At 34.7% G+C, this 26,983-nt stretch overlaps 3 protein-coding genes across 3 annotated transcripts; all 3 read right to left on the reverse strand.

Moving 5' to 3' along the window:
* Nucleotides 1–1,929: 1,929 nt before the first annotated feature.
* Nucleotides 1,930–5,565, reverse strand: LOC127248627 (primary amine oxidase 1). The gene is made up of 3 exons (XM_051271079.1): nucleotides 4,417–5,565; nucleotides 3,296–3,954; nucleotides 1,930–2,243 (listed from the first exon to the last, which is right to left on the reverse strand). The coding sequence occupies exons 1-3, from the start codon at nucleotides 5,548–5,550 to the stop codon at nucleotides 2,072–2,074; spliced, it is 1,965 nt and encodes a 654-aa protein (XP_051127036.1). The 5' UTR covers nucleotides 5,551–5,565; the 3' UTR covers nucleotides 1,930–2,071.
* An 872-nt stretch (nucleotides 5,566–6,437) lies between these two features.
* LOC127248059 (uncharacterized) lies at nucleotides 6,438–6,986 on the reverse strand. The gene has a single exon (XM_051270217.1). The coding sequence runs from the start codon at nucleotides 6,984–6,986 to the stop codon at nucleotides 6,438–6,440; it is 549 nt and encodes a 182-aa protein (XP_051126174.1).
* A 5,275-nt stretch (nucleotides 6,987–12,261) lies between these two features.
* LOC127248635 (phosphatidylinositol/phosphatidylcholine transfer protein SFH8-like) lies at nucleotides 12,262–15,262 on the reverse strand. Its single transcript, XM_051271091.1, has 7 exons — nucleotides 14,929–15,262; nucleotides 14,727–14,844; nucleotides 14,356–14,444; nucleotides 14,191–14,237; nucleotides 13,821–13,909; nucleotides 13,136–13,269; nucleotides 12,262–13,047 (listed from the first exon to the last, which is right to left on the reverse strand). The coding sequence occupies exons 1-7, from the start codon at nucleotides 15,019–15,021 to the stop codon at nucleotides 12,358–12,360; spliced, it is 1,260 nt and encodes a 419-aa protein (XP_051127048.1). The 5' UTR covers nucleotides 15,022–15,262; the 3' UTR covers nucleotides 12,262–12,357.
* Between the last annotated feature and the right edge of the window lie 11,721 nt (nucleotides 15,263–26,983).

Below are 26,983 nucleotides of genomic sequence, written 5' to 3' on the forward strand. Positions count from 1 at the left end.
TACAAAATTTCAAATCAAAATATACCATCAATTTAATTAAAGAAGAAGATAACGATGAAGGTGATTCTAGAGTAGGATAGAGCAGCAGGTAGGGGTAAAAAAATTTGAAATAATAAATTAATGAATTTTTTTTAATTTATTTTTACATTGATCTTTTGAACAGAAGATATACTTTTGATTTAATATTTTAAATAATAAACACTGAATATAATATTTTTAAAAAATAATACTAATAATTGGCAGATAGTGCAAAATATTCTGATTCTTGATGAGATTGAACTTATTTATTTATTTATTTATATTGAATTTATATAGTTATTGTTACTGATCTGTGAATGAAAAAAAAAAGAAAAAGAAAAGAAGACAACTTTATGGTCAGAAATGTGTGATTAAATTAAGGCGTGCAGTGGTGTTATCATTCCTATTCATGTATTCTGATGTAGCCACCCACGCCGAGCCGAGCCGAGCCGAGCCATCAGCGGCGTGCTGCCCAACCCTACTCATACTCTCACACTCAATCATCACCCTCACTCCTACCTCCATTCATTACTTACGCTCTGTTTGGACATTGGTTTTTTGAATCTTGATTTACTTTTTTTTAGAAAAAAAAAAAAAAAAAAAGAAAAGAAATTTAAGTTTAAATTCAAATTTAAAAGAATATACATCATTTATTTACACAGATCAATATAATAGTATTTTATAAGATAGATAAATAGTTGGTGTGATATTTTTTCAAAATATTTGAATACGAGATATATATATATTTTGCTTAAATTACCAAATTTAAAAAAAATTAATTAATTAAAATGTGTGTTTGTTTTTGACATGCACCATTGGAGTGATTATAGTCTTTTTCTTTTGATGCATTATTTTGCTTTGGAATTAATGATATTCCTTTTCAAAGATTTAAAAAAAAAAAAAAAGAATTGCTAGAACTGGGAGAGACAAGAGGAAAGGCATGCATGCATATATCACTCACTACTTAGGTTAATAATAATAATAATAATAATAATAATAATAATAATGTTGTAGTGTATGATTATTACTACAAATAAATAAATAAATAATAAAATCTAATAGTAATTGATTAGCCACATGTCAATTGATGATGTTGTTGTTGCCACTCCTTTTTAGGGTACACTAATGGCCCCAATGTGTGTATATATATATATATATTTATATTTATATGTGTGTGATGATGATGTCAAAAGGACATAAGCATGATGAAATAATGGGCCGAGTCGACCCAGGCCCGTCTAATATGGGCTCAAATTATATAGTTCGGATTCGGCCCAAAATATACAAAAGATCATTTTAAACGACCTAGAATGGGCCCATGTCGGATTTAGGTTGATCTCAAGAATTATAGTGTTAAATATGTTTGATTAAAATTTTAATTATTATCCAAGTAGGAAGTGAAAAGGAAACACTATAAGAAAAAATCATTTTTGTAACAAAATTTTTTTGTCAATAAATTTACTTTTTCCGTTACTAATGACATTAGAGACGGAAATAGGAATGAAATTACATTAGTTACGTGAACGTTATGGACGGAATCTCGTTACAAATATATTAGTATTTTTTTTTGTAGTGAAACAGTTGTAGTGATAATTTGATTGTTTCGCCATTTAATAAATTGTGGGTTTTTAATGTTTCTTTAGATGAGTTTAAAAAAAAAAAATGGTTTGGGTTTGATATTAAAATAATGTATGATGAGATATTTTGTGAAAGAAAAATGTATTTTTTCGGAAAATGCATAGTCCAAATAGTAAAAATCGGAGGTTTGGGCAAAAGAAACATACCCTAAAACATTCAAGACTTATTTCAAATTTGTACTTTTTAATCATATATATATTTATATGTATGTACACATTACAATTTAACTTTAAAAAAAAAACAATATTTCGTCATTCAACATCAAAACTCATGTTTCAACCACAACTCTCCTCTTAGGACATTTTATCCATTGGGGTTTTCTTCATACAAACTTTTGTTATTACAACATAAATTAATGATCATCGATATCCCATGAACCCAAACAACAAAAAAAACGAACTTAGTGAAGTGATTATTATAAAGGATTCAATTCAGACAACAATGGATTCCTCTCGAAGAAATTTGTTGGCTTAAGCTCGAAACCGTCGTACAAAGTTGGCATCACCGGGAAGTCTTCTTGCACGGGATTGTGATGAAACCCCACACTATACCACACTACCAAGTCTTTATTCACTATCTCCCGATTCCTATTCCAACATCAATCGCAATTGAATCCAATCGAACTTAATTAACAAATATTCGAAATCATAAAACGTATTAATTTGAATCGATTGAACATTTCAATTAATCGAAAATAACTCTAAAAAGATCACATTCAATAAATAACTTCAATTAATAAATAAATATATATCGTAAATATTTTGAACTGAACCAAACTACGATTGAAAATATATTTACATGTGCAATTATACGGGTATAAATATTAATAAAATTTCATTAATATAATATAACTATTAATATTCATTTTAAAATATAATAATTGTATATAGAAATCAAAATAAATTTTGAAAACCAAAACTGAAATCGAACTCTACTGATTCAAACAAATATCAAATACTTCCTCTCGTCCATCTCTAAGGGTTATATTACATTTTGCGTCATTGTACTTAACATTAAAAATATCTTTATATTTATATATTTGTTTTATACAAATATCATTCTATTAGTATTATAAGACACTGATGAAAGTATTTTTTGCAAGGTAGTATAATATTTGTATTCGAATCAAATTTTTCTATAGTTAACCGTTATTTCAATGTGGTTCAGTTCTATCTGAATTTTTCACCAAGATATTTAAAATCAAATCGAATAAAACCAATCAAATAAATAAATACTGCCTCCGTCTCTTATATCACAGTAGATACAAGAATGTAGAAATGGTATTATTAATAAATAATTAAAAAATATAGTAGTAAAATTAATTATAATATAATAAAAATAATTAAAAAATTAAAATTAAGATAACTAATTAGTCTGATAAAAATTTAAAAAAAATATAAAATATGATTAATATTTTTTTTTTTTTTCAAAAGAAAAAGTGATATAAAATATGAGACGGACATAGATCGAAAATGTGATATTATATATATGTATATATATATATAAGACGGAGGGACTAAATAATATTTGTATTCAAAGCGAATTTTTTCTCAATCTATATATATGTTTTATTTTTTTAAAAAGAAATCAATTTAATTTAATTCAATTCAACGGTTGAACAATTCAATGTGGTTACTACCTGCGGCTCCAAACGGCCAAGCCGTCGTCGCCCCGGCTCCGGTCGGCGTAAAACCCTCCGGCCCACCTCTCCGTCCTGTTATAACATGTCACCCAAATTTGATATTTTGTGTAAGAACATCTTATCTGCGGATAGTCATCCCCGGCCAGCAGTGACGTCGCTGCCCTGCCAGGGACAACCTTATAACTTACAACATTCCCGAGCTTTGTTTTCTTCTTAGGATTACTTATCAGCAGCTCCGCCGGCTCCTCTCCTACCCGAAACCTTGCCTCGCCTTCTCTTTCAACCGTTTCCTTAACAACGGTCCAAAAGCTCTTCCTAGGCGAGTCGCCGGGATTCTTTGTTAGGACACGCTTTAGCGTTGTCTTAACTAGTGAATTGTCCGGTCCATCCGTGTCGAGGTCTAGGTAGTATGTTAGAAAGTGATCGTGGTTCCCGGCTATGGTATTTTCGGCTACAAGTGTACCGTAGATGTCCTTAGTTTTTATTTGATCGGTTTTGTTGTATTCTGTAGCTTTCATTTCTAGTACACCGGTTAAACCTACGCCAACGTTGATCAAACCGCTCTTCTTGAACTCCCAATCGAGTATGTAGTCGTAGTTCCCGACGGTCGCCACCATTCTTACAACGAGGTTGATCTCCGGCTCGCCACTTATTACCTACAATTAGAAGTAAGGTCGAAGAGACAACGTCGTTGTCCTAACAAGTGTGACGAGTCTATGTAGGAGCATAGGCTCCGTTTACATAGAAATTTTGAAAGTTTCGGAGTTATAAAAAATTATGATAATAATAAAAAGTTGAAAATAGTACTCCCTCCATCCCAATAAAGATGAGTCATTTTGTTCAGTAAAAATGAGTCATTTTGTTAGGTACACGATATTTGTTATTAATAATACCCTATGATATTATTTATTTTTTTTATACGAGTAAATTTATTAGTATTTTAAATATTTTTAGCATTATCTCTCAATAAAAAATATATAATATGGATCTTATTTTATAGAAAATAAAATTTTATATAATATAAATAAATAAATATATATATATATTTATTTATTTATTTAGCATACCATAAATTAATTTTATAAAAAAATGAAGAATTTTAAGTGTAAGATTCTTACAACTTTGCCCGGCGTACCGATCTCCGTATGCCTCCACGCGATCTTTCCGGGGCATGTCTCGAAAATGCATATCGCCCGCGGGACTTCTTGCGCTTCCCCGTCTGCGCCGGCCATGTATCCGTTCATGTACACGGCATTTTTAGGACAATCCATAAGGGGGACAAGAGAATTTGCGGACCGTCCGAATCCAAATTCCCCGACATCCATGAAAGTTCGGTAGTACCAATCGGGCGTCGGATCCATATACGGCACGAATGTCTCGGACACATGCCCTCGATAGAGCACGGACCGGAATTCCCGTTTCGTCGAATCGTAAATCGAAGCTGTCGATATAATCATCCCCGCTCTCGCGTCGAACCCGACGTGGAAGCGCCAATTCGACCATCGAACTTCATGCCCCGCGACGATTACGTTCGTCCCGTTTCTGTTACACGAACCCTCGTTAAGATTTCGCCCTCGAAACTCTGTACCTTCGATTTTCGGCAGCGGCGTTTTCGACCTGTCAATGTACTCGATCACCCGTAACGCCTCGACGTCGATCGACAAACTTATTCCTTCAATAGGCCTTGCCCAAATGTTAGAAGTCCCTCCTCTGTAAAAACATGTAACTCTTACAACTCTTCTTCCCGCAGCCTCACCAAACCAACCTGTTGTAAGAGGGAGACATGTGACTTCAGACAAGTTCAGCCCGCGTTGAAAAATCGAATCTTGAAACCGAGAATCCGCAAACGGGAGGCGGCTGGCGCGGAGAAGCTCGACGAATGTGAATGGCGGGTAGCCATGGCCCGAATGGACTTTATCCGATACGATCGAACCGTGGATCAAGTTGACGATAAATTCACGGGTCTCGTCGTTCACTCGAACCACCACAATGGCTCGTCGGGAAGGGACCGGATCGACACGCCTCGCCGGAGCCGACAGCCATTTTAGGACAAGGTGTTTATTGGGCTCTTCAAGATCAAGAAAATGGAAAGTTAGATTGGCAAATGAGGCATATTTGGAGTTCTTGATTGTAAGTTTGATTTTGTTGATCTCCTTAGGGGTAAGAGGATCTAAGGGATGAGAATAGCATTGTGTTTTTGGGGAAATTAAAAGAATGAACATTGCAAAGAGAATGGATAGGGAAAGTTCCATTTTGGAAGTATGTGATTCAAGAATTAGGACATGGGAGTTTTGCATTGTGTGAAAATATTTAAGTAGATATAAATTCGTTAAAGTAGTGATCATTGCAACTATTTTTGCTTGCTTTGGTTGGGAGTAAACAACACTTGATTACAAGTTATAGTTTAAAATGAATTTGCCTTATAAATATTCAAACTTTTTTTTTTTTTTTTTTTTTTTTTCCTTTTGGTTCCTTTCTTGTTTCTTGATGTTGCAAGTGATCATATTCACATATATATAAATATTGTACTCCTACCATCTATCTCCGAAGTATCCGTTTAATTATGACACAAAATTTAATTAATATTGTATTTTAATAATAATAATCGACATATACTACTTTTGTGAGTATGTAAATATATTTTGATTTTTGGCCTCATACACAATAATATAATACTATTGATGTAAATATATTTAAGAGTATGTTTCTTTCGATTGAGTTTGAAAAAAATTTAATTTGAGATTGATATTAAAATATAAGATAGAAAAAATATACTATCTTCCTCCGGCTCTAACGGTCTCATTTACTTTTTGCGTATTGATCTTGAATATTAATTATTATATCAAAATGTAAATTGCAAAAATATTTTGATTATTGTCTTATAATACTAATAGAAAGACATTTGTACAAAAAAAAATTATACAAATATAAAGATAATTTTAATATTAAATATAACGACGAAAAACGTAAATGTAATCCTTTGAGGCAAATAGAGAGAATATTAAATTGATGAAAAGTATGAAAATAGAGAAATTGAAAATTGATTTGGTATGACATAAACCTCAAGCTACAAGAGCCGTAAGCATTGTATAAACACATTGTGCTGTAACAATCAAGGGAGAAGCTAAGCAATCAATCTCTATTCATTCTTACATCCATACAAAACCAAACAATATCCGAAATCTGAAAATCCAAAATCCTCGACAACACCGCTATCCTTACAACTCCACGACATCGCATTCAAATTGCAAATCGGCAAAATGTCGTCGACCCATTTCTCCTCCGTCGAAACCCGAGTCCGAAACACAAAAACCGCGTAGCCCAACCGCGATCGAAACAACCAATCATGAACGTCCCAATAAACTTCGACCGGCGCCCCGTCGACCAAAACTCTACAATTCCCGCGAAATTTCCACTTCAAATGCTTAATTCGCATAACTATCTCAGAATCGATCCGAATCGTGAGGGAAGGATCGTCGCCGCCGCAGCCAGGATCGCACTCGATTCTAACATCATGAATCGAGCCTTCGCCGCCGGAAAATTGTACCTTTGTTTGGTACAAATTCTTGCCGGAAAGATGCTTTCTTTTTGACACTAACATTGAATTATTTTTACTACAAGATGGATCAAAAACTGCCCCTGTTTTCTTACATGCTTCTTTTCTCAAATCCCCAATTAACAAAACCATCTCCCCTTCACATACAACGGCTATATAATACCCACCCGACGGCTCCGGCCCGGACCCGGACCCTGACCCGAATTTGCCTCTAGGAAGATCCCAAAACAGTTGAATTTTGGATGAACATTTGGATCCTTTTCTTCTTGAGATCAGAGAAGGCTTAACATCGACTTTGAGGATACATTTGTAAGAAGAATCACTAATTTCGATGTTTAGACAATAGCCCATCAAATTCTTAATCCAAACAACACTCACCAACCATAACTCACCAAGAAATTCACATTTGTACAATGATTTGACTGAATTATTACAAGATTTGCTCAAATCAAATGCACTAGATGATGAAGAAGATGCATCTGCTACAGGAACTCCATTTTCCCCAAAACAAGAAATCAAATCCCTCATTTTTCTTTCAACAAATTAAAAATATATATATATTTATAAAAGAAATAAACTAAAAATCAAATCCTTACACAATTCTTGGAGGGATTTGCCTCTTCGTTTAGGGTTTTTGTCAATTCACAAATCAGTTTTGGGGTAAATAAGGAGGTAAGAAGATCTGAAGAGGTTTCGACCAAATTGTGCGAGTCAAGAATCGTTAATATTTTGTGATTCTTTTTCCATAGCTAAAGAGGTTTGAACTTTCACTATCAGCTTTGCTTGTAGAATGGAGAAGAAAAGTAGTGGTCAGTGGTCACATGCTCAGACACTGTTAATTCGATCCCAACGTTGAAAATCAGCGAGGGAAACATTAACAGATAAAAGATTCTTACCTGATTGATTGATTATGATCACTCACAAATCGCTGTAGTAAAAGTCCTCTTCTTTAATTTTTTTTTTTTTTTTTGGATAAAAATGGTGGTTACTGCTCCACTCTGCAAAACCCTAATTTTGATTCCTAAATTCTTGCACATTTCTGGTCAATCAATCCACCAATCAGAGGGTCGCAATTCAGCTACTTTTATTTATTTATTATTATTATTATTTTATTTTTTTTCTGGTTCATGTGCACCAAATTTTCAAACAAATACTTTTGAATTGTCAAAAAGCGTACTAATGTTTTTTTTTTCCTTTTTTAAATTCAAACACGCTTTTAATGTGAATACAAAAAAAAATTGAAAAGAAAAGAAAAGGAAAACAATAGTCACTGTCGGCGACTGCTTCTTCGTCGTTTTTCAGAGACTGGGATTCCGTAGGATTTGTTATTGGGCCTTGGCCCATCATGAAGCCCAATAAGAAATTTTCCTCTTTTTAAGTGTAAAGTGTTTTAAAAATGTAATTTATTATTTATTAAAAAAAATTCTTAAGTGAAATTAAATTTTATTATATATCTAAAATTATTTTATATTTACATGCAATATCATTTGAAGAATTATTTTAATTTGCCTAAGCCCATGTAAGGCACAAATCAATCCAAATCATCAAAGCCCAATTAATTCAATTACAATCAAGAAGGATAGGATTTGTTTGGGCTTTATATGTAGAACAAGGGGTGGGTTTTATTGTAATTTTGATTTTGAATATAAAATTTTGAATTGAAATAGTTGTTTGACGTGATATAAATATATATTAATGTAATATTTTTAATATAAATTTAAAATTTAGTGTAATATAATAAATAAAAAATCAGTGTTTACATTTGATAATTTTTTTTTTTTAGAAAAAAGAAAATTAAAATAGTAAAAGAAATTGTACACGCAAACAATTCCTTCACATTCTTCTTCATCTTTCACATTACATATATATTTTTTGAAATTTTAACATAATTTATTTTTTTTTACAAAATATTACATTAAATAGTTAGTTTTTAAAATTATTATAATTTCTTTCGAATCTCTAAAAATCTATTTTATTACAAGCTATATATTACATTGACTGTCTCTACAAACAAACAAACAAACAGCAAAATTCCAAAGGGTCGGGTCAAACAGTTCCATGCAATGTTATTAGTATTATTATTATTATTATTATTATTATTGAGCTACAGACTACAGTAAAGAAAACAAACCCTATAGTCCAAAAACAATTAAATAAGCAAAAAGACCAAATAATTAATAAATAAATAAATAAATATATAAAATCACTACTTGGGATATTCAAGATTCCTTCCTATAAAGTACATTACTTTTACTAGTCAAAGCCTTCTAAAACATATTTCTAATTTCAATTGCCAAAATAACAAATAAATAAAATAAATAAATAAATAAAAATAAGTGGTTTACGAAATTTGATGAAAAAATAATTTGGATTTAAATTTTGTTTTACCTACTTAGATAATATTGCAAAAAATATTCGACTGATTAATATATAGATATATATATATATATATTTGATCGGAGACTTTTTAAATATCTTATTAATATTAATTCTATGTGATATATAAATATTAATTTTTAAAAATATTTTTATAATTACATTTCGTTTAAAAATAATTTTATTAATTATATCTAGAAGTGTAAAAAGAAAAAATATATATATATTTGATATGATATATATTTGACATTTATCGCATTACCTTTTAATTAATTTTTAATAAAATTTTATAAAATATTTTTATTTTCGTCTCTTTCAAAACAATTGTCATATTTTCTTATTTAATAACTTTGGTCTCTATTATGCAACAATCCCTACTTTTGCAAAATTACTCATAATTATTACTTCAATCCTTTTTTTCATCATTTCGTAAAGCAAAGACAATTTGATTATTTACATTATACTGTATACATCTTTTAATTTAATACAATGAGATTTTATGCAATAAAAAAAAATAAGTATTTTATGCAATTTTATTAAAATGCATCATATAATTTACCTCACTTTTATTCAAATTAGTGTCCGATCGAATAAGCATATCATTGCATAACGAATAAAATATCTTATTGTACAATTTATTGATTATACTTTCAATATTTTATCCAATATCTTGTTACGCTCCATTTATTATATACTTCATCGTCGTCTACCAAACATATGTATATTCATGTATTTTTCATTCATAGCAAGACAAAAAAAATAAATTATACATTTCTTTACAATGAAATTGCTAATAATTTACATATGGTTCAAAAATTTTGGATAATTATTTTATTTAGTCTAATAATAGTGTGATACTGATCATATTTTTTCAAAATATTGCATCAAATCTCCTGTTGTCTACACTAATATAACGTATATTATAATACACGCCAATAATATGAATTCCAAAATTGGCACATTTCATCGATACAAACTAAGAATAAATTTTGGACAATTTTGCCTTAATTTACAATATTATATATCTATGTTTACATATTCAATGTATCCACGAGATTATCACTTTATTAACTAACTTATGTCAAAACTATAATGCTTTTATTATAGTGATAATAATTTATTTATAAATTCAAAAACACTCAGTGACTTCTACAAAAGTATCAGTTTCATTTGTATTTGAAAGGGGCAAAAAGTTCAAAATCATCTTATATACTTCAAAAATACTATTTTTAATATATTAAAAAAAGTATATTGAATTAAAACTAAAAGTATATTATATTCTCTCCGTCCCTAAAGAGTTGTCTTATTTTTTCATTTTTGTTCGTCCCAAAACAATTGTCCCGTTTCCTCATTTAGTAATCGTCGTCCCCATTTTATAATAAAATTATTCATATTTTTCCAAACTACCCCTAATTATTACTCTAACCTACTTTTTAAAATTCTTAAAAAAGTAAGGATATTTTAGTCTTTTACATTTTATTTTATACCCATTTTTAATTAAATACTATTATTCTTTAATTCCCGTGCCAACCCAAGACGCTTCTTCTAGGACGGAGGGAGTATAACATACTATTCCCTCCGTCCCAAAACAATAGGGACATTTGGGATTAGCACGAGGTTAAGAAAATATACGTATTTATATTTTGGGATTTTCAATTATAAAATAATAATTTTATTAAATATTTCATATTTTTCCACAAATACTTTTACTTTACATCAGATCATTACTTTTATATAAAAAAGTAAGAGTAAAAATATCATTACATTATTTTTACCTATTTACTATAATTAAAATATTATTATTTATTAAATTTCGCGCTAAAAATAAATGTATGCTTCTTGCTTGGACGGAGAGAGTATTATACTGATAGTGAGCGTAAAAGTATTTCTAAAAGACCAAAATATTTTTATTTTTATGTAATTTTGTAATTATGTTACTAAAAATAAAAATAAGACTATTATTTCGTAACGTTCGAAAATAACAAAATAAGACTATTATTTTAATACTAAAGGTATAGTCTTTCTAATTTTTGTCTAATAATAATAATAACAACAAACGGACATATGTAGATAGCCAAGGCGGGGTTGAGTAATAAATATTTGTTGTACACTAACATTTAGATCCAAATTGACTTTCTACACATCCAAACAGCTAAACGACAAATATATTCTCACCAAATACTCTCTGCCACTACTGAGCCCAATGCATTTATATATATACATACTTACATAACTGTACAAACAACATCACACCATACTAATCCCTCTGTCCCAATTCCATGTCCAAATTGTCTTCTTTCCGTCCTACATACCATGTCATTTTTTTTTTTTGGAAAATGATTACACACTTTAATCTCATTTTAAATTTTTTAATTTTATTTTTTTTAATTTTAATTAAACTAATTAGTTATCTTAATCTTAATTTATAATTATTTATATTATAAGATAATTATTTTTACTAACAAATTTTTAATTATCTAATAATTACACCCCTCTCAAAATACCGTGTCTACAGTATAGCAGATACGGTATCTGAGATGGAGGGAGTATATAGTACCCACCAATATAACCTTACCCAAAAAAAAATTTAATTAAATTAAATTATACTATACTATATGCATCATTACAAATAATTGAATTGCAAAGTCCAACTCTTGGTTCGAAACAATATTGCTCGATATTCAAATTTTTATTACATTTTGACTATTCGCCACAAAGTCCAACAGTATAAGTCTTCAATTCCTACCAAATTTTAAATTAAATCAAATTTCTTGGGCATCTATATATATATATATATATATATATTTCATATATATGAATTGATGTTTTCCAATGCTGTGTTCATCGTCTCGACCACGCTGTCTTTTTTCTAAGTTGTTTTTTTTTTTTTTTTTTTGCAGAAATCAAGATTTAGACTTTGTAGTAATTTTCACGATATTTCACAACCCACTTTGCACGCAGTCTATTTTTGGTATTTTTTTTAAGAAAAAAAAAATCGGAGAGAAAATTAATTTGCAATAAATATATATTATCAGCAATTTGGTCAAGAGAAATAATAATAATAAAATAATAGTAAAATGGTAATGGGTTTATATATGTACTACATAACCGAGCTTTCTTACGTTGATCAAAACCGTTGAGAGACTGACACGTGTCTCCGGCGGATGATCTGAGGGGAGACGATCGAAATCAAGCCGCCCAACGGGGGACGCATTTTGGACCGATAGATCATCTCATCGTACGGCCGTCGGTAGAACTTCAAGTAAGGTCCAAACGACTCACGTGACCTGTCGCCGCGGGTCACGTGACCTTCCCGCCGGAAGAACAGCGCCGGCGACTGCAGAAACGAAGGCTTCGGAGTCGTCGGCCGGCGGAGCATCGCCGGATCAATTTTCTGCGTCCTCTGCGGCATCGGAGTCGACGGGAAGAAACCCTTCCGGAGCACGTCTCCGCCGCCGGCGCCACGTGTCGCCGGCCGACGCGCCGCCGGCGACGCAAAAGAGAACGACCGAGCGTTGTACGGCGATATTGTGGGCCCAATCGCCGGGTCAGTCGGGCCCACTTTAGATGCTGACGTGTCAGTCAATGATAGGTACCAAGGCTTGAGAGAATCAAAATGGTGTGACACGGTGAACGAAAATCTCGACGAAGAACACGCGCCGAGCTTCCCCCGCGCCGCCGGCGGCGGCTCGAAACGCAGCGACGCGGCGCGTGGATACGACGCCGTTTTGAAGCCGTTGAACTCAAGCGGCTCTTCGTAGTCAAGCGAAGCCACGAACATTACCGCAGCCGACACCTCCAAAAACGGCTTCACTCCCTACAACATTAAAATCCACAAAAAAATATAATAAATCAAAAGCCTAAAATTAATAAATACCTAAGTAAAATTAAATAAAATTCCTTACCTTCCATAGATACGAAAATAGGGAAGGAGGGTCAATTACAAAAGCCCTATGAAGTCTGCCTGGATAGTAATCTGCTACAATCTTCAGTGTAGCCAGAAACATGTTCATAAAAGCTGAAGCCGATCTGAAAAAGCCTGCAATATCCAACACAGCCATGAAAGAATGCAAGAAATTTTCAATCTTAAAAAAAAAAATAAAAATTCAAGACACAATTTTTTGTGGGGGGCCAATCTGACAAAATGGAAGAAGAAAAAAGAAAAAAAAAAGGCAAAACAAGAATTTAGTGAAATACCGATTCTGCCAAACGGGTCCATACCCCTGACGGTGACTTATCAGGGGCAATTCCGACATTTTCTGATAAAGATTCAGACACATATATCCATCTACTATAATAATATGCTGATTAAATTAGGCGTGGCATTGGAAACTATGTACAGTAAGTATTAAATTTGCAGGCTGAGTTAAAGTGAGTATTTACTGTGGAATCCCAAGGCATGGGAATGTACATTAATTGAAGTAGAGATAAAAAAGAAAAAGCTGTCTTTTGATTTGGTCTGTCTGACAGAGAGAGTATGTGTTGATATGACTTTATTTTTCTAACATTCTGGAAATTTACAAACAAAATTAAATCAAAGGGCTAAAAAAAAAAAAAACGATAACTGATATAATAGGGTTGCTTGCTTACTGGCATCAAAGAGGATCACAAATTGCTCCACATTCTTCCCCATTGTTTGGACAGCAACTTCTATTGTGAATACCAGCAACCTAGTAAACCTAAAAAGTTTCAAAAAAAAAAAAAAAAGAATTAAGGGTTATTAATTAACTGTATTGGGAAATTTTTATTTTCAAAAAAAAAAAAAAAGAGTCTGAAATGAAGTAAGCAGCTCCCGGGACCCCAGCGCCAGATGGATCCACAGTAGGGTTGAGAAAGTGATGGATGGTGTGGATCTGTCTGGAGCTGGACTCCATGGAGCTCCCAAGAGTGTTCATCTTCTTAAAGAAGAACACTTCCCATAAATAGATAAGACCAAATACGGTTAAAGCACTGTGCTTACAATTTCTGAGAGTGAAATTTATGGTAGTCTTGCTTGATTCGGAACATCTGTAATTAATAAAAGAAATACAGAAAAGATTTAGTCTTAAATTACATCCAAAAAAATTAAAATTTATAAAAAAAAAATTATGGAAAATGACATGAACAAATTAAAATTAAATCTTACCATTACAGGCCTTGATTCTTCGTCATGCCCAGCCACGTAAGCAACTCCCTCCGCCAGCTCAGCAGAGAACTCATCAGCTATCAAATTATCTTCAAATTCAAAAATTCCAAAACAAAAAAATTATTAATTATAATTATAATAAAAATCAAATCTTTATATTATTAGTTCAACTGCATGCTGACAATGGAAACTGATTTTTGAAAATTGCAATAAAGCAAGATTCCCAGATCACACAAAAATACAAAAAGAAAAACAAAAATATAAAGTAGGTTTATATGGGCTTCTAATTTATTTATTTTCCAATTCCAAACATAATTAATTAATTAAAAAAAATCATTTTTTTTTCAAAAATTTAAAAAAATTAAAATTACCAGTGCCAATAGTGTCTCTCCAAAGAAGACAACTCCTCAGCTGCTTAGCTGCTTTCTTCACATTATCTCCTTTAGCTTTCAAAAACCTCTCCACACAAGAATCGCTGCAAAACTTCTCCTGCAGTAGCGCTTATTATAAAACGCTGAAGTTCATGTAGTAACTGTAGGGAACTGTATCGCAACGAACTGTACCGTAGCTAACCTGTTTAACGCTGAGTGGAGCTTGCTTCTTGAGAAGCTCCAGTACGGATTCCACTCTGCATTTTTCTTTCTGGAACTGTTCCCTCTTCCCCATCGTTATTGCCAAAAAAAAATTAAAATTAAAATAAAATATTAAACTTCTTACAAGAACAGCACTGTAATAGTGAATCCTCTCCTTATTACAGTGCTTGTCTATGAATGACGAATCTCTCAAGAAAACACAAAGATTTCACTCTTCTTCTTCACGCAAACGTCATTTCAAATTTCCACACTGTGCTCTCTTTTGTTGTTATCTGTGTGTTTTAGAGAGAGAGAGATGAGAGAGAGGGAAATGAAAGATGTGAGAGTGATGCTGGTGAATTGGAGTGTGAGTTATATTTATAGCGGTGACGGCGGCCGTTAAGTGCCGAGGAACAGTGCATTAGACGGCGTTAACGGAAACCGTCAGCGGAGTTCCGTTACTGATTTCCCCCTTTTGCCCCTCGCCTTTACTGTTGGAAATCATTCCTTTTCCTGTTTTGAATAGTAGTAGAAGTTTTTTAATTTTTATGTTATTTTTATTAAATTTATTAAAGTTAAAATTAATAATTACTTCATCTATTCTATTTAATTTGTTTATTATTTTCGTATATCGATTCTACATAAATTGTTTTTTTTTTAAAAAATAATAATTATAAACTTTAATTATATTTTAAAATTCATAATTTATAATTTTTTTATTTTAATTAAACTATTTGTTGGGATGGAATAAGTGCAACCCCAATAAATTCTTGTACACTTTTCCAAATGGGCCAACTCCCGAAGCGTGGTAAAATCACAGTTGTAACATTATCTTGTCAACGAAATAAGGGCAAAATCCAAAGCAATAAAAGACAAGATATTTGGTAACCCGGTTCGGTTATAACCAACCTACATCCGGGGGATTCCAATCCAGGAGAAGTTCACTAATCAAGGTTGATTATGAACTAAACAGCCCAAAACTCCTTTATCCCATACTATAACGCAAACCACCTAGGAAAATCCCTCCACAGGTATAAGTTGTCACGAACTCGTACTGACAACTAGCAAATAGCAGGGTTGCTCAGACTTTGGACGAATCTCCTGATCGGATTTCCAATCTCTTCTTCCTCCGACGATGTCTCCGGCAAGTAAATGTGACAAGCACTCTTTCAATGCATGGAGAAGGGAAGGGTTGAGGTTGAGAGGATTTAACTTACTTTCTCTCACAACAGTTCTCTCTCTCTAACCTATGCAACAACCAAAAAAACTTCCCACATAACAAACCAAGAAGCAGACAAACAAGGCATACAGGACAAACTCAATTAAAACCCTTTGCACGTAAGTGGAATGATGTATTCCTGCATGAACTCTGTCAAAGGTTGACCACCCAAAAATTCATTCTTTTTGTCTCTTCTAAGGTTCCCAAATCGAGAAGAGTAGACCAGCAGAGTTGCAGGCAGTCTGTTGAAATGACTTGAATGGAAACAGAAAAAGGCAGCAGGAGAAAAGTAAGAAGAACCATATGCCAAAAATAAGTTGGAGAAAAATATTGTTCCAACATTCTCCCCCTTTTTGGCATATGGGACTTCGCCCAATGTGCAGGAGAATTACTCCCACACCAAACCAAACAATCCAAACAAAAACAGCAGTAAGTCATCAATTTGTTACAGGCCAGCAGAAAACAAACACAGGCTACAGGCAGCCTGGCAAACAAAATGAATGAAATAGTCAGTAGCAGGAAACAGTAGCAAAGCAGCAAACACAAACACCATGCACATCTCTCATGCACATCTCTCCCCCTCGAGAGCAGATGCCAAAAAGGGATGGACGAGCAGTTCAGAGAAGCGAAGGGTCCTCCCCTTCATCAGCAAGTACAGAACCAATCTTCGGCATGAGGTCGACCGCACGGATGATTTTCTGACGATGCTCTCCCAGAGTGATGCGGATGGCAGCTTGTTCTTGCACCACTTCTTGAAGAATTCGGCGGGCTTCAAGAAGCTGTTCGGTCGCATTTCGGGGGATGTCGTCAGTAATGTCGTTGTGCAGACTGAGAATATTCGGTTTGGGCTGAAACACCTCCAGGTTGATGACGTCTTCGGCAGAATCCGGAACAATGCCGTTTCTCTTTAATAACAGCGTGATCAAGGCAGGATACGGTAGGTTCGTGCCTTCCGTTTTCTGACCGCGAGAGAACTTGACCATTTTTGACATCACAATAAAACCAAAGTTAATGTTAGGACAAAAGCGATCAATGGAATACATTAGTTTACCCATTTCAGAACCAATAGTGGTTCCATTGCTGGTTGGAAGAATGTTTTTGGAGCAGAGACGGAAAAGACATTGAAATCTCAGTGAAAGCTCAGAGGCACTGAGTCCTTTTCTACCAAAGTCCACTGACTTGCGTGAGGACAGGAACAGGGCAACATCTTTCGTGGAGTCTTTCAGAAGATCAGAGGGAAGCTCTTCAGGATTGTCAAGAGGGAGCTTTAACAGCTTGTTGATGACCCGCGGGCTTAGCTCAAAAACCTTGCCACGCACATAAGCTTTATGAAACCAGGGAGAGTCTTGATCTAAGACATGAGCAGAAAGGTTAGCGTAAAACTCCTTGACCAATTTTGGACAGTACTTCCGCAATTTGACAGCCCAGTGAAACAGTCCTTTCCGGCGCAGGTAATCGGAAAAACCAACCTCCACATGCTCATTGCTCGTGAATTTCTTTTCAATCACAAATTTTCGGTCGGCGAGAATGTCGTACTCAAACACTTCAGCAAGATCATCAAAGTGTGTAGTATCCATAGCTTGTTGTGCAGTAATGGAATGAGATCCGAGAGCCTTTTGACGAGTTTTGGACTTCTTCCCTTTTATGACTTTCTTTGAAAAAGATCGTTTGAGCCTTTTTCGAAAAGACCCGGGAACACCAGCAGACGACTTCCTCTTTCTGGAGAGTTGTCTCTTTGACGAGGATGGAGTAAACTCAGCCTCCATTGCCTGTTCTGCAGATGGTTGTTGTTCTGATGTCGCAACAACCTCTTCACTACCTTCCACCATTTTTCCAAGTAACGGAGAATCAGGGACTGTGTCTGGTCCAGGTGTTTCGGAAGATGACTCCTTATCTTGAGAAGGAAGCTGACTCACGACCTTGTCAATGAGAGCATCAAGATCTTCAGAAGAAGAACGAGGCTCAAGATTTGTACCTTCTGTGTCAACACCATGAACAACTTGTTCCGTAGGAACTTCTTCTTCAGCAACCACTTCATCTATCTGTGTGTTAGGGACCTCATGTTCAGCAACGTGTTGTGGAACAACTTCCTCAGCATCACCAGCATTTTGAACTTCTTCAGTAACCAGGGGCTCCTCAGCAACCTTTTCGAGTTCTTCAATGGGGGCTTCGCCAGCGATAGTTGGAGGCTCTTCTTCAACAGAAACTTCATTTCCAGTGATGATACCTTCATTTGGACAGACATTTTCCTCTAGAACCTTCGATTGTTCGTTCAAGGACTGTAAGGTTTGAATAACAGTGTCGTCCTCTGTTTTCTTCAGATTTCCCTCGGCCAGTGGCGGAGGATTATTAATCGATTCAGAAACCTCCATGGGATCGGGAGAGGGACTAACAGTTTCACTTCGACGACCACGACCTCTGCCTCGAGTCCCAGCACGCCCACGTCTACCACCTTCGGCTCCGGCGTGACGAACATTCCCAAAACGTGTTCGAGCCATGATTTTTCGCAAGAGAGAAAAGAATGAGGGAAAACCTTGTGACTGGAGGAGGTTATCTCCACAAACGACAACTGCCAAAGGAAATAGCCAGGGTAGAGAGACGATCAGAACACGCCTTTGAATATTCAATTACGAATTCTCCCCCTTAGTCAATCAATTCCCCAAAAAGCTGTCTTGACACAGTAGCTGCAGCGTTGCAGATAACTTTAGGTCACTTCATCTTCTGCAATTTAAATCCCTCTCTCTGGAATGATCCTTATCACCACGATTCCCAAAATCCTATTTCCAGAGTATTTGATTTCTCCCCTTACATATATAAATAAATATATATATATATCTCCAATATTCATCAATGAAATCATAATAAATTGGAGATAAATAATTTTTCACCTATGCAGTGAAATTCAGAGAGGGCATGAACACATACCCAAGTTCCTCCTTAACTTCTCGAATCGGTCTCCATCCAGAGGCTTTGTGAGAATATCTGCTTTCTGTTCAATTGTTCCAATGTGTTGCAGATCACACACCCCATTTTCTACCAAGTCTCGAATAAAATGATATCGAATGTCGATATGCTTTGTCCTCCCATGCTGAACTGGATTCTTGGAGATATTAATAGCACTTGTGTTGTCACAGAATAGAGTGAATGAATCCTGAATAATTCCATAATCATGTAGCATCTGTCGAATCCACAACAATTGAGCACAACAGCTCCCTGCAGCAATGTACTCAGCCTCAGCAGTGGATAGAGCAATTGAATTCTGTTTCTTCGAACTCCAACTCACAATATTGTCCCCAATGTAGAAACATCCACCAGTTGTGCTTTTCCTATCATCGCAACATCCAGCCCAATCTGAGTCCGTGAATCCAATAAGATCAAGACTAGATCTGTTCGAATACCACAGTCCAAGTTCAGTCGTCCCTTTGACATATCTGAGAATTCTCTTTGCAGCCTTCAAATGAGATTCCTTAGGAGCTGATTGGAACCTTGCACATACGCCAACACTGAAAGAAATATCAGGGCGACTAGCAGTCAGATACAGCAAACTCCCGATTATACTTCTGTACAATTTCTGATCAACAATCTTCCCATCATCATCCTTGGATAGCTTATCCTGTTGTCCTAAAGGAGTCCGGACAACCTTTGAATCACGAAGGCCAAATTTCTCAACCATATTCTGAGCATACTTCGATTGACTCAAGAAAGTTCCATCTGCTAGCTGCTTAACTTGTAATCCCAGAAAGAAATTGAGCTGACCAATCATACTCATCTCAAATTCAGCTTCCATGAATCTCACAAATTCGTTCTTCAACGATTCAGCAGTTGATCCAAATACGATATCATCTACATATACTTGAGCAATCATAAGATCTTTTCCTTGCAGCTTGATAAATAGGGTCTTGTCTGTTGATCCTCGAACATACTTCTTTTCAAGCAGGAAATTGGACAGCCTCTCATACCAGGCTCTTGGTGCTTGCTTAAGACCATATAGCGCTTTCCTCAGTCTGTACACATGATCTGGATGAAAAGGATCCTCGAATCCCTTTGGTTGTTCAACATAAATTTCTTCTTTAATCCATCCATTCAAAAATGCTGTTTTGACGTCCATCTGGTAGAGAGTAAATCCCAAGGAACATGCAACAGATACCAGTAATCTCACTGCTTCAATACGTGCAACAGGAGCAAATGTTTCATCGTAGTCAATGCCTTCGATCTGTGTGTACCCCTGTGCAACTAACCTCGCCTTGTTTCTGGTAACATTCCCGTTTTCATCAGATTTGTTCTTGAAGATCCACTTAGTTCCGATGACATTCACATCAGTTGGTCTTTCAACCAGATACCATACTCGATTCCTTGTGAACTGATTCAGCTCATCTTGCATTGCATTAATCCAATATTCATCCTTGAGGGCATCGTCTACTGTCTTTGGCTCAACTGTGGAAATAAAACAATTCATCCCAGACAAATTCTTAAAATCAATTTGTTTACCTCGAGTTAATCTTCCCCCTTTGGATCACCAATGACTGCATCAATTGGATGGTTTTGTGGAACTCTGGAACCATATCTTCTTGTTTCCGTATCAGATTCACTCTCTGCAGGTTGTAAGTTGGTTGTGGTAATATCGGTTGAACACTCTGGTTCTGACCAATCAAATCTGAATGAGCTCTCTGCAGCATTGTCACCAGTCTGAGGCACATTATTCTGAATCTGAGGAACATTCTGAACATCTGGATGACTCTGAATTATTTTGGTGGGAGTGAATTCATCATCATCATCACTCGGATGTATGGATTTCTTTTCCGAGAGGGCATCATCAAATATCACATTCACAGATTCCATCACCTTTTTTGTTCGATTGTTAAAAACTCTGTAGGCTCTGGAATTCAGAGAGTATCCCAAGAATATACCTTCATCTGATCTAGCATCAAACTTATGTAGTTGATCTCTGTCCTTCATAATATAGCACTTACACCCAAATGTATGAAAGTATGAGACATTTGGTTTCTTTCCAGTCCAGATTTCATACGCTGTCTTTTCTGTGTGGGGTCTGAGATACACTCGATTAATCACATAGCAAGCTGTGTTAATAGCTTCAGCCCACAAATATTTGGCAACTCCCTTGGCATGCATGATTGACCTTGCCATTTCCTGTAGGGTTCGATTCTTTCTTTCCACCACTCCGTTTTGTTGTGGAGTCTTTGGGGCAGAAAATTCATGCTTAATTCCCAATCCATTGCAGAATTCAGCAAACCTGCGATTCTCAAACTCCTTTCCATGATCAGTTCTCAACCTGTCAATCTTTGATTTCTTCTCATTCATAAGCCTTGTACTCAATTTTTCAAAGGCATTAAAGGCATCACTTTTCTCACGTAGAAAATCTACCCATGTATATCTTGAAAAGTCATCAACACAAACCAGGATATACTTCTTACCTCCAAGACTGCAGACATCGACTGGACCCATGAGATCCATATGCAACAGCTCCAGACAGTTACTGCTGAAACGTTGTTCCAGTGAGGAATGTACAGCTCTCTTCTGTTTTCCTCTCGCACAATCACCACACGTAGTAATCGGGATCTTTGAAAAATTGGGTAATCCTCTGATAGCTCCAATTTTGCTAATCCTCAATAGATTCTGTGGATTGACATGACCCAATCTGGTGTGCCACAGCATAGATTCATCATCTTTCAATATCAATGCTTCCATTAGAGGATATTCCAGCAGGTAACAATTGTTCTTTGATCGAACTCCAGTCATCACGCATTTTTGTTCAGTATCATATACTTCACATGAATTTTTCGTGAACTTCACATGTAAGTCATCATCACAAAGTTGACTGATGCTGATCAAGTTTGTACTCAGTCCTTCAACATAGTAAACTTTCGACAACTTTGGAATCCCTACTTTTTCAAGAGCGCCATATCCACTGATTTTTCCTTTTGCACCATCACCAAAGATAACATCTCCACTTCGGTCTTCAACATAATTTTTCAGAAGTTCTTTTTGATTAGTCATATGTCGCGAGCAACCACTATCAAAGTACCATCGATCTGCTCTGGTAGACTCTTGACTTGACAGAATCACATTGCATTCCTCCTGTTTCAGACTTTCCTTAGGCATCCACACCAATTTGACTTTGATGCTATGTTTCAGACCTTCTGTAGGCCATCGAATGTGTTTCCCATTGATAACATCCTTTGCCAGTTTGAAACACTTCTCAGCTGAATGACCAGGATACATGCAGTACTTGCAGTCAGTAGGCTGTAATAACGACGATCTGTCATTCTGAGTTCTTCTGCGATATCTGTTCCAATTTCTGTTTTTGCTCTTCTTTGGATTCTGTTTCTTTACAGATACTGAATTCTTCTCTGGAAATTTGACATCAGTTAACAAACCACCACGCACAAATGTAGTTGGTTTACTTTGAGAAGATTCACAGAATCCCAATCCTTTGTGATCACCAAATGGTTTACCAATCGAAAGGACTTCATCTAATTTTTCCTTTCCTTTCCGAAGTCTATCATTTTCATCCTTCAACTTCAAATTCTCTGACTTCAACTTCTGTGATTCAGCAGATTTATCATCAGCAATCTTTCTCAGTTTTTCAAGTTCATCCTCAAGTTTTTCTTTTTGATCTTCCAGACGATAGATTGTTTCCAGCATCTCCTTGTTCTTCACTACAGCTTTCTTCTGTTCGATTACCATTTCCTCATAGGCTTCAATCAACTCTTCAGCATCAAGTTCCCTTGACTCATCAGCAGCTTTCGGGTTGGATTCCTCATTTCTTTTACTGGTTTCACCAGCATTTGCCATAAATGCCACCACTTCATCACTTTCTGTCTGTTCCTCACCTCCAGCAGATTCACCATCTTCATTGTCACTCCATATGGCTTGATAAACTCTCTTTTCCCTCTTCTTTACTGTTGGACACTCTGATTTAATATGTCCGACTCCACCACATCCATAACAGGTAGGTTCTTGAACCGTCTCTGGTTTTGCAGACACCACAAACTTCTTCTTAAATTCCCCATCGAATCTTTCTTTTGGCTTGTTGTATGTAGTTGGTTTCTGCTCAGGGTATTTTCGTTGAGAACTGGATGTTCCTCCTCCATGATAGCTATTTCTGTTCTGAAACTTCCCAAACTTCAGCTTGGCAGCTCGTTTCTCACTAATCATTCGTGAAAGTTTACGGCTCAGCAGTGCCATTTCTTCATCAGACTCTATCATCTTCAAGTCTTCAGCATTTAGAGCCATGCTTTTGGGTGCTTCATCTTCGATATAGTTCATTTCATAGCTCACCAACGTACCATACAGTTCATCCAATGTCATATTTCTCAGCTTTGGTGGTTCATCGAGCATAATCACTTTCGGTCTGAAATTTTTTGTGAGACTTTTAAGCATTTTCCTCACCAGTCTCTTTTCTTCGAAGTGCATTCCAAGAGCTTCAGCTTGATTCACAACATCCATGAATCTGTTATGATAATCAGCAATCGTTTCATCTTCATTCATCTTCAGTCCTTCAAACAAGGTTTCAACATGATCCAGCTTTGATTCTCGAACTTGTACAGACCCTTCGAATGCATTTTCCAGGATGTCCCATGCTTCCTTAGCAACTTTGCAGTTGGATATCAACTTCGCTTGAGTTTCATCTACAGCATTAAAAATCGAGAAAAGGGCTTTCGAGTTGGCGATTGCAGCCGACTTTTCATTGAGAGTCCATTCTCTTTTCGGTTTCTTCACAAGAGAGATGTTATTATCTTCATCTTGGATGGTCTTCATGGGATGAGACCATGCAGACTCAACAGCTTCAGAAACATCTTCACCTTGTTGCATCAGGAAAGCTTCCATCTTGTTTTTCCAACTTCGATAACTTGTTCCATCAAACAATGGAGGTCTCGATGTAGATCGACCTTCCTTACTCATCTTTTCAACTGTGAAAGAATCTACTCAGCAACTTAGAGAACACCGCTCTGATACCAAATGTTGGGATGGAATAAGTGCAACCCCAATAAATTCTTGTACACTTTTCCAAATGGGCCAACTCCCGAAGCGTGGTAAAATCACAGTTGTAACATTATCTTGTCAACGAAATAAGGGCAAAATCCAAAGCAATAAAAGACAAGATATTTGGTAACCCGGTTCGGTTATAACCAACCTACATCCGGGGGATTCCAATCCAGGAGAAGTTCACTAATCAAGGTTGATTATGAACTAAACAGCCCAAAACTCCTTTATCCCATACTATAACGCAAACCACCTAGGAAAATCCCTCCACAGGTATAAGTTGTCACGAACTCGTACTGACAACTAGCAAATAGCAGGGTTGCTCAGACTTTGGACGAATCTCCTGATCGGATTTCCAATCTCTTCTTCCTCCGACGATGTCTCCGGCAAGTAAATGTGACAAGCACTCTTTCAATGCATGGAGAAGGGAAGGGTTGAGGTTGAGAGGATTTAACTTACTTTCTCTCACAACAGTTCTCTCTCTCTAACCTATGCAACAACCAAAAAAACTTCCCACATAACAAACCAAGAAGCAGACAAACAAGGCATACAGGACAAACTCAATTAAAACCCTTTGCACGTAAGTGGAATGATGTATTCCTGCATGAACTCTGTCAAAGGTTGACCACCCAAAAATTCATTCTTTTTGTCTCTTCTAAGGTTCCCAAATCGAGAAGAGTAGACCAGCAGAGTTGCAGGCAGTCTGTTGAAATGACTTGAATGGAAACAGAAAAAGGCAGCAGGAGAAAAGTAAGAAGAACCATATGCCAAAAATAAGTTGGAGAAAAATATTGTTCCAACACTATTTAGTCATCCTAATTTTAATTTATAATTTTTTTTATTATATCATAATTATTTTTACTAATACACTTTTTAATTAGTCTCAGCTAAAGTGGACAAATTAATTAGACGGAGGGAGTAATTTTTTGTGTGGAAATGAAATGAATAAAATTGAAATGGTTTTATTTCTCCCTTCGTCCTTTAATAAAATAACAATTTTTTCATTTTTAATCGTCTCATTTCAAAGTATTCATTTCACTTTTATTTTGTAACCGTGATGCTATAAATATCTTTAAAATTTACAATATATTACGAAAATATCAGATTTATATCACACAGTATTAATAAAGTTATTTTAGTCATTTATACTTTATTTTTATTATATACTCCATCTGTCTCAATATAATAGTCATTTCCATAAATAACAATATCACTATAAAACTACCATTATTTTTTTATTATTATTGTACAATTGCCACTACTTTTTACACTAAAACACTCACAAAGACGAAAAAATCTTTTACCTATATTTTTTAATCACTGTCAATATAATATCAATATTTCTTAAATTTCATGCCAAACACAACCCAAATTATAACTTTGAACCAGAGGGAATATATTAATATACTTTAAATTTCGTAAAAATAAATAAATAAACGAACACGTATTTAAGAAACGGAAAGAGTATTATTTATTGATGGTGAAGTTGGAAAAGAGAGGAGAGAATATCTTAACGAAGGGGTGACATTTAAAGGGCACATTTAAGGTTACTTTCTTACAGTGGATGGTGGTGACATCAAAACGTTGTCGTTTAATGGTAAGGAACTACTGTAATGTCTACCAGAAGCAGGGAATTATTGTGGTATCGGACGTATACTCCCTCCAGTCCCAAATAATGTGCAATATTTATTTTTGGCATGTATTTTTAGGTGGGTAGTATTAAGTAAGATAATTTAGAAATTAGGTGATGTTATGGAAAAAGAAATATATATTTTATTTTTTTATTTGGATGATGTGAGTGGATAAAGTGTGAGATAGAGATCAAATATAATTAATTATTTTCTATTTTAAAAATATTGCAGAGTATTTGAAACGTACCAAAAAAAAAATGTTTCAGGGTATTTAGGACGGAGGGAGTACTTATGTCTATTCTCCAATTTATATATTTTTTTAGAAAATTAGTGTATTATTATCATTCTAGTAATTGTGCCTTTTATATTGTCATTAAAAAAAGAATCTTACTTTCATAAAAAAAAAAAATCAGAAGTATTATTTCCTCCTTTCAAAATAAAATATGAATATTTTTATTTTGATCAATTTCATATAATGAGCCAAATTTGAGACTTTGCTTTTAGTTCATTTTTATATTTGCTTATTAGAATTAATCATTACAGTTGTGATTATTTTAACTTGAACTATTATGCTAGAATCAAATTATACTTTCTTTGTCCCATATTTACCTATATATTTACTTTTTACACGGAGTTTTAGAAATATTAGTATTATATTATGATATAATATAAATAAAAGTAGAAAGAGTAAACTAACTTTATTTGTCTTGTATGATATAAATGTAATGATATTTGTATAATATATTATAAATTTGAAGGGTATTTATAATATTAGGTAGATAATACAATTACTAAAAAAAAATAAATATTTTGTTATAAGACGGACCAAAATGTAGTATTTGTTAATTAAAATTAGGGTAAACTGTTTTTTTTAGTCCCATAACTGGACCCCCTTATTATTGTAGTCTCGTAAGTGAAGCATGTCGCAAACTAGTCCCATAAGTAAAAAAATTTCGTTGTTTTAGTCCTCCGGCGCCGGAGACGCCCGCGTAGCTCGCCGGAGGTGACGTGTCCGCCAGGTCAGCGACATCTGAAGGACACGTGGATTTTGTATTTTTTATTTCATTTTTTTAAAACTTATTTTTAATTTATTTTTAATTTTATTGGTATTTTTTTATTTTTTTTATTTGGTCCAATTTTAAAAAAATAAAAAATTAAAAAAATAAATAAATCCACGTGTCTGCTAAGTATCACTGACCAAG

This window comes from Andrographis paniculata, unplaced genomic scaffold (assembly GCF_009805555.1).
Source record: "Andrographis paniculata isolate CXL003 unplaced genomic scaffold, ASM980555v1 Contig11END, whole genome shotgun sequence".
NCBI classification, from domain to species: Eukaryota; Viridiplantae; Streptophyta; class Magnoliopsida; order Lamiales; family Acanthaceae; genus Andrographis; species Andrographis paniculata.

Excerpts from the sequence above, each read along its gene's own strand:
- LOC127248627 (XM_051271079.1), bottom strand. The coding sequence starts at position 5,550 with ATGGAACTTTCCCTATCCATTCTCTTTGCAATGTTCATTCTTTTAATT. Across the intron at positions 3,955-4,416 it reads TCGGTACGCCGGGCAAAGTT|GTAATAAGTGGCGAGCCGGA; the intron begins GTAAGAATCTTA and ends TTCTAATTGTAG. Across the intron at positions 2,244-3,295 it reads TTGGCCGTTTGGAGCCGCAG|GAATCGGGAGATAGTGAATA; the intron begins GTAGTAACCACA and ends ATGTTGGAATAG.
- LOC127248059 (XM_051270217.1), bottom strand. The coding sequence starts at position 6,986 with ATGGTTTTGTTAATTGGGGATTTGAGAAAAGAAGCATGTAAGAAAACA.
- LOC127248635 (XM_051271091.1), bottom strand. The coding sequence starts at position 15,021 with ATGGGGAAGAGGGAACAGTTCCAGAAAGAAAAATGCAGAGTGGAATCC. Across the intron at positions 14,845-14,928 it reads CTCCACTCAGCGTTAAACAG|GAGAAGTTTTGCAGCGATTC; the intron begins GTTAGCTACGGT and ends GCGCTACTGCAG. Across the intron at positions 13,048-13,135 it reads TATTTTCGTATCTATGGAAG|GGAGTGAAGCCGTTTTTGGA; the intron begins GTAAGGAATTTT and ends TTAATGTTGTAG.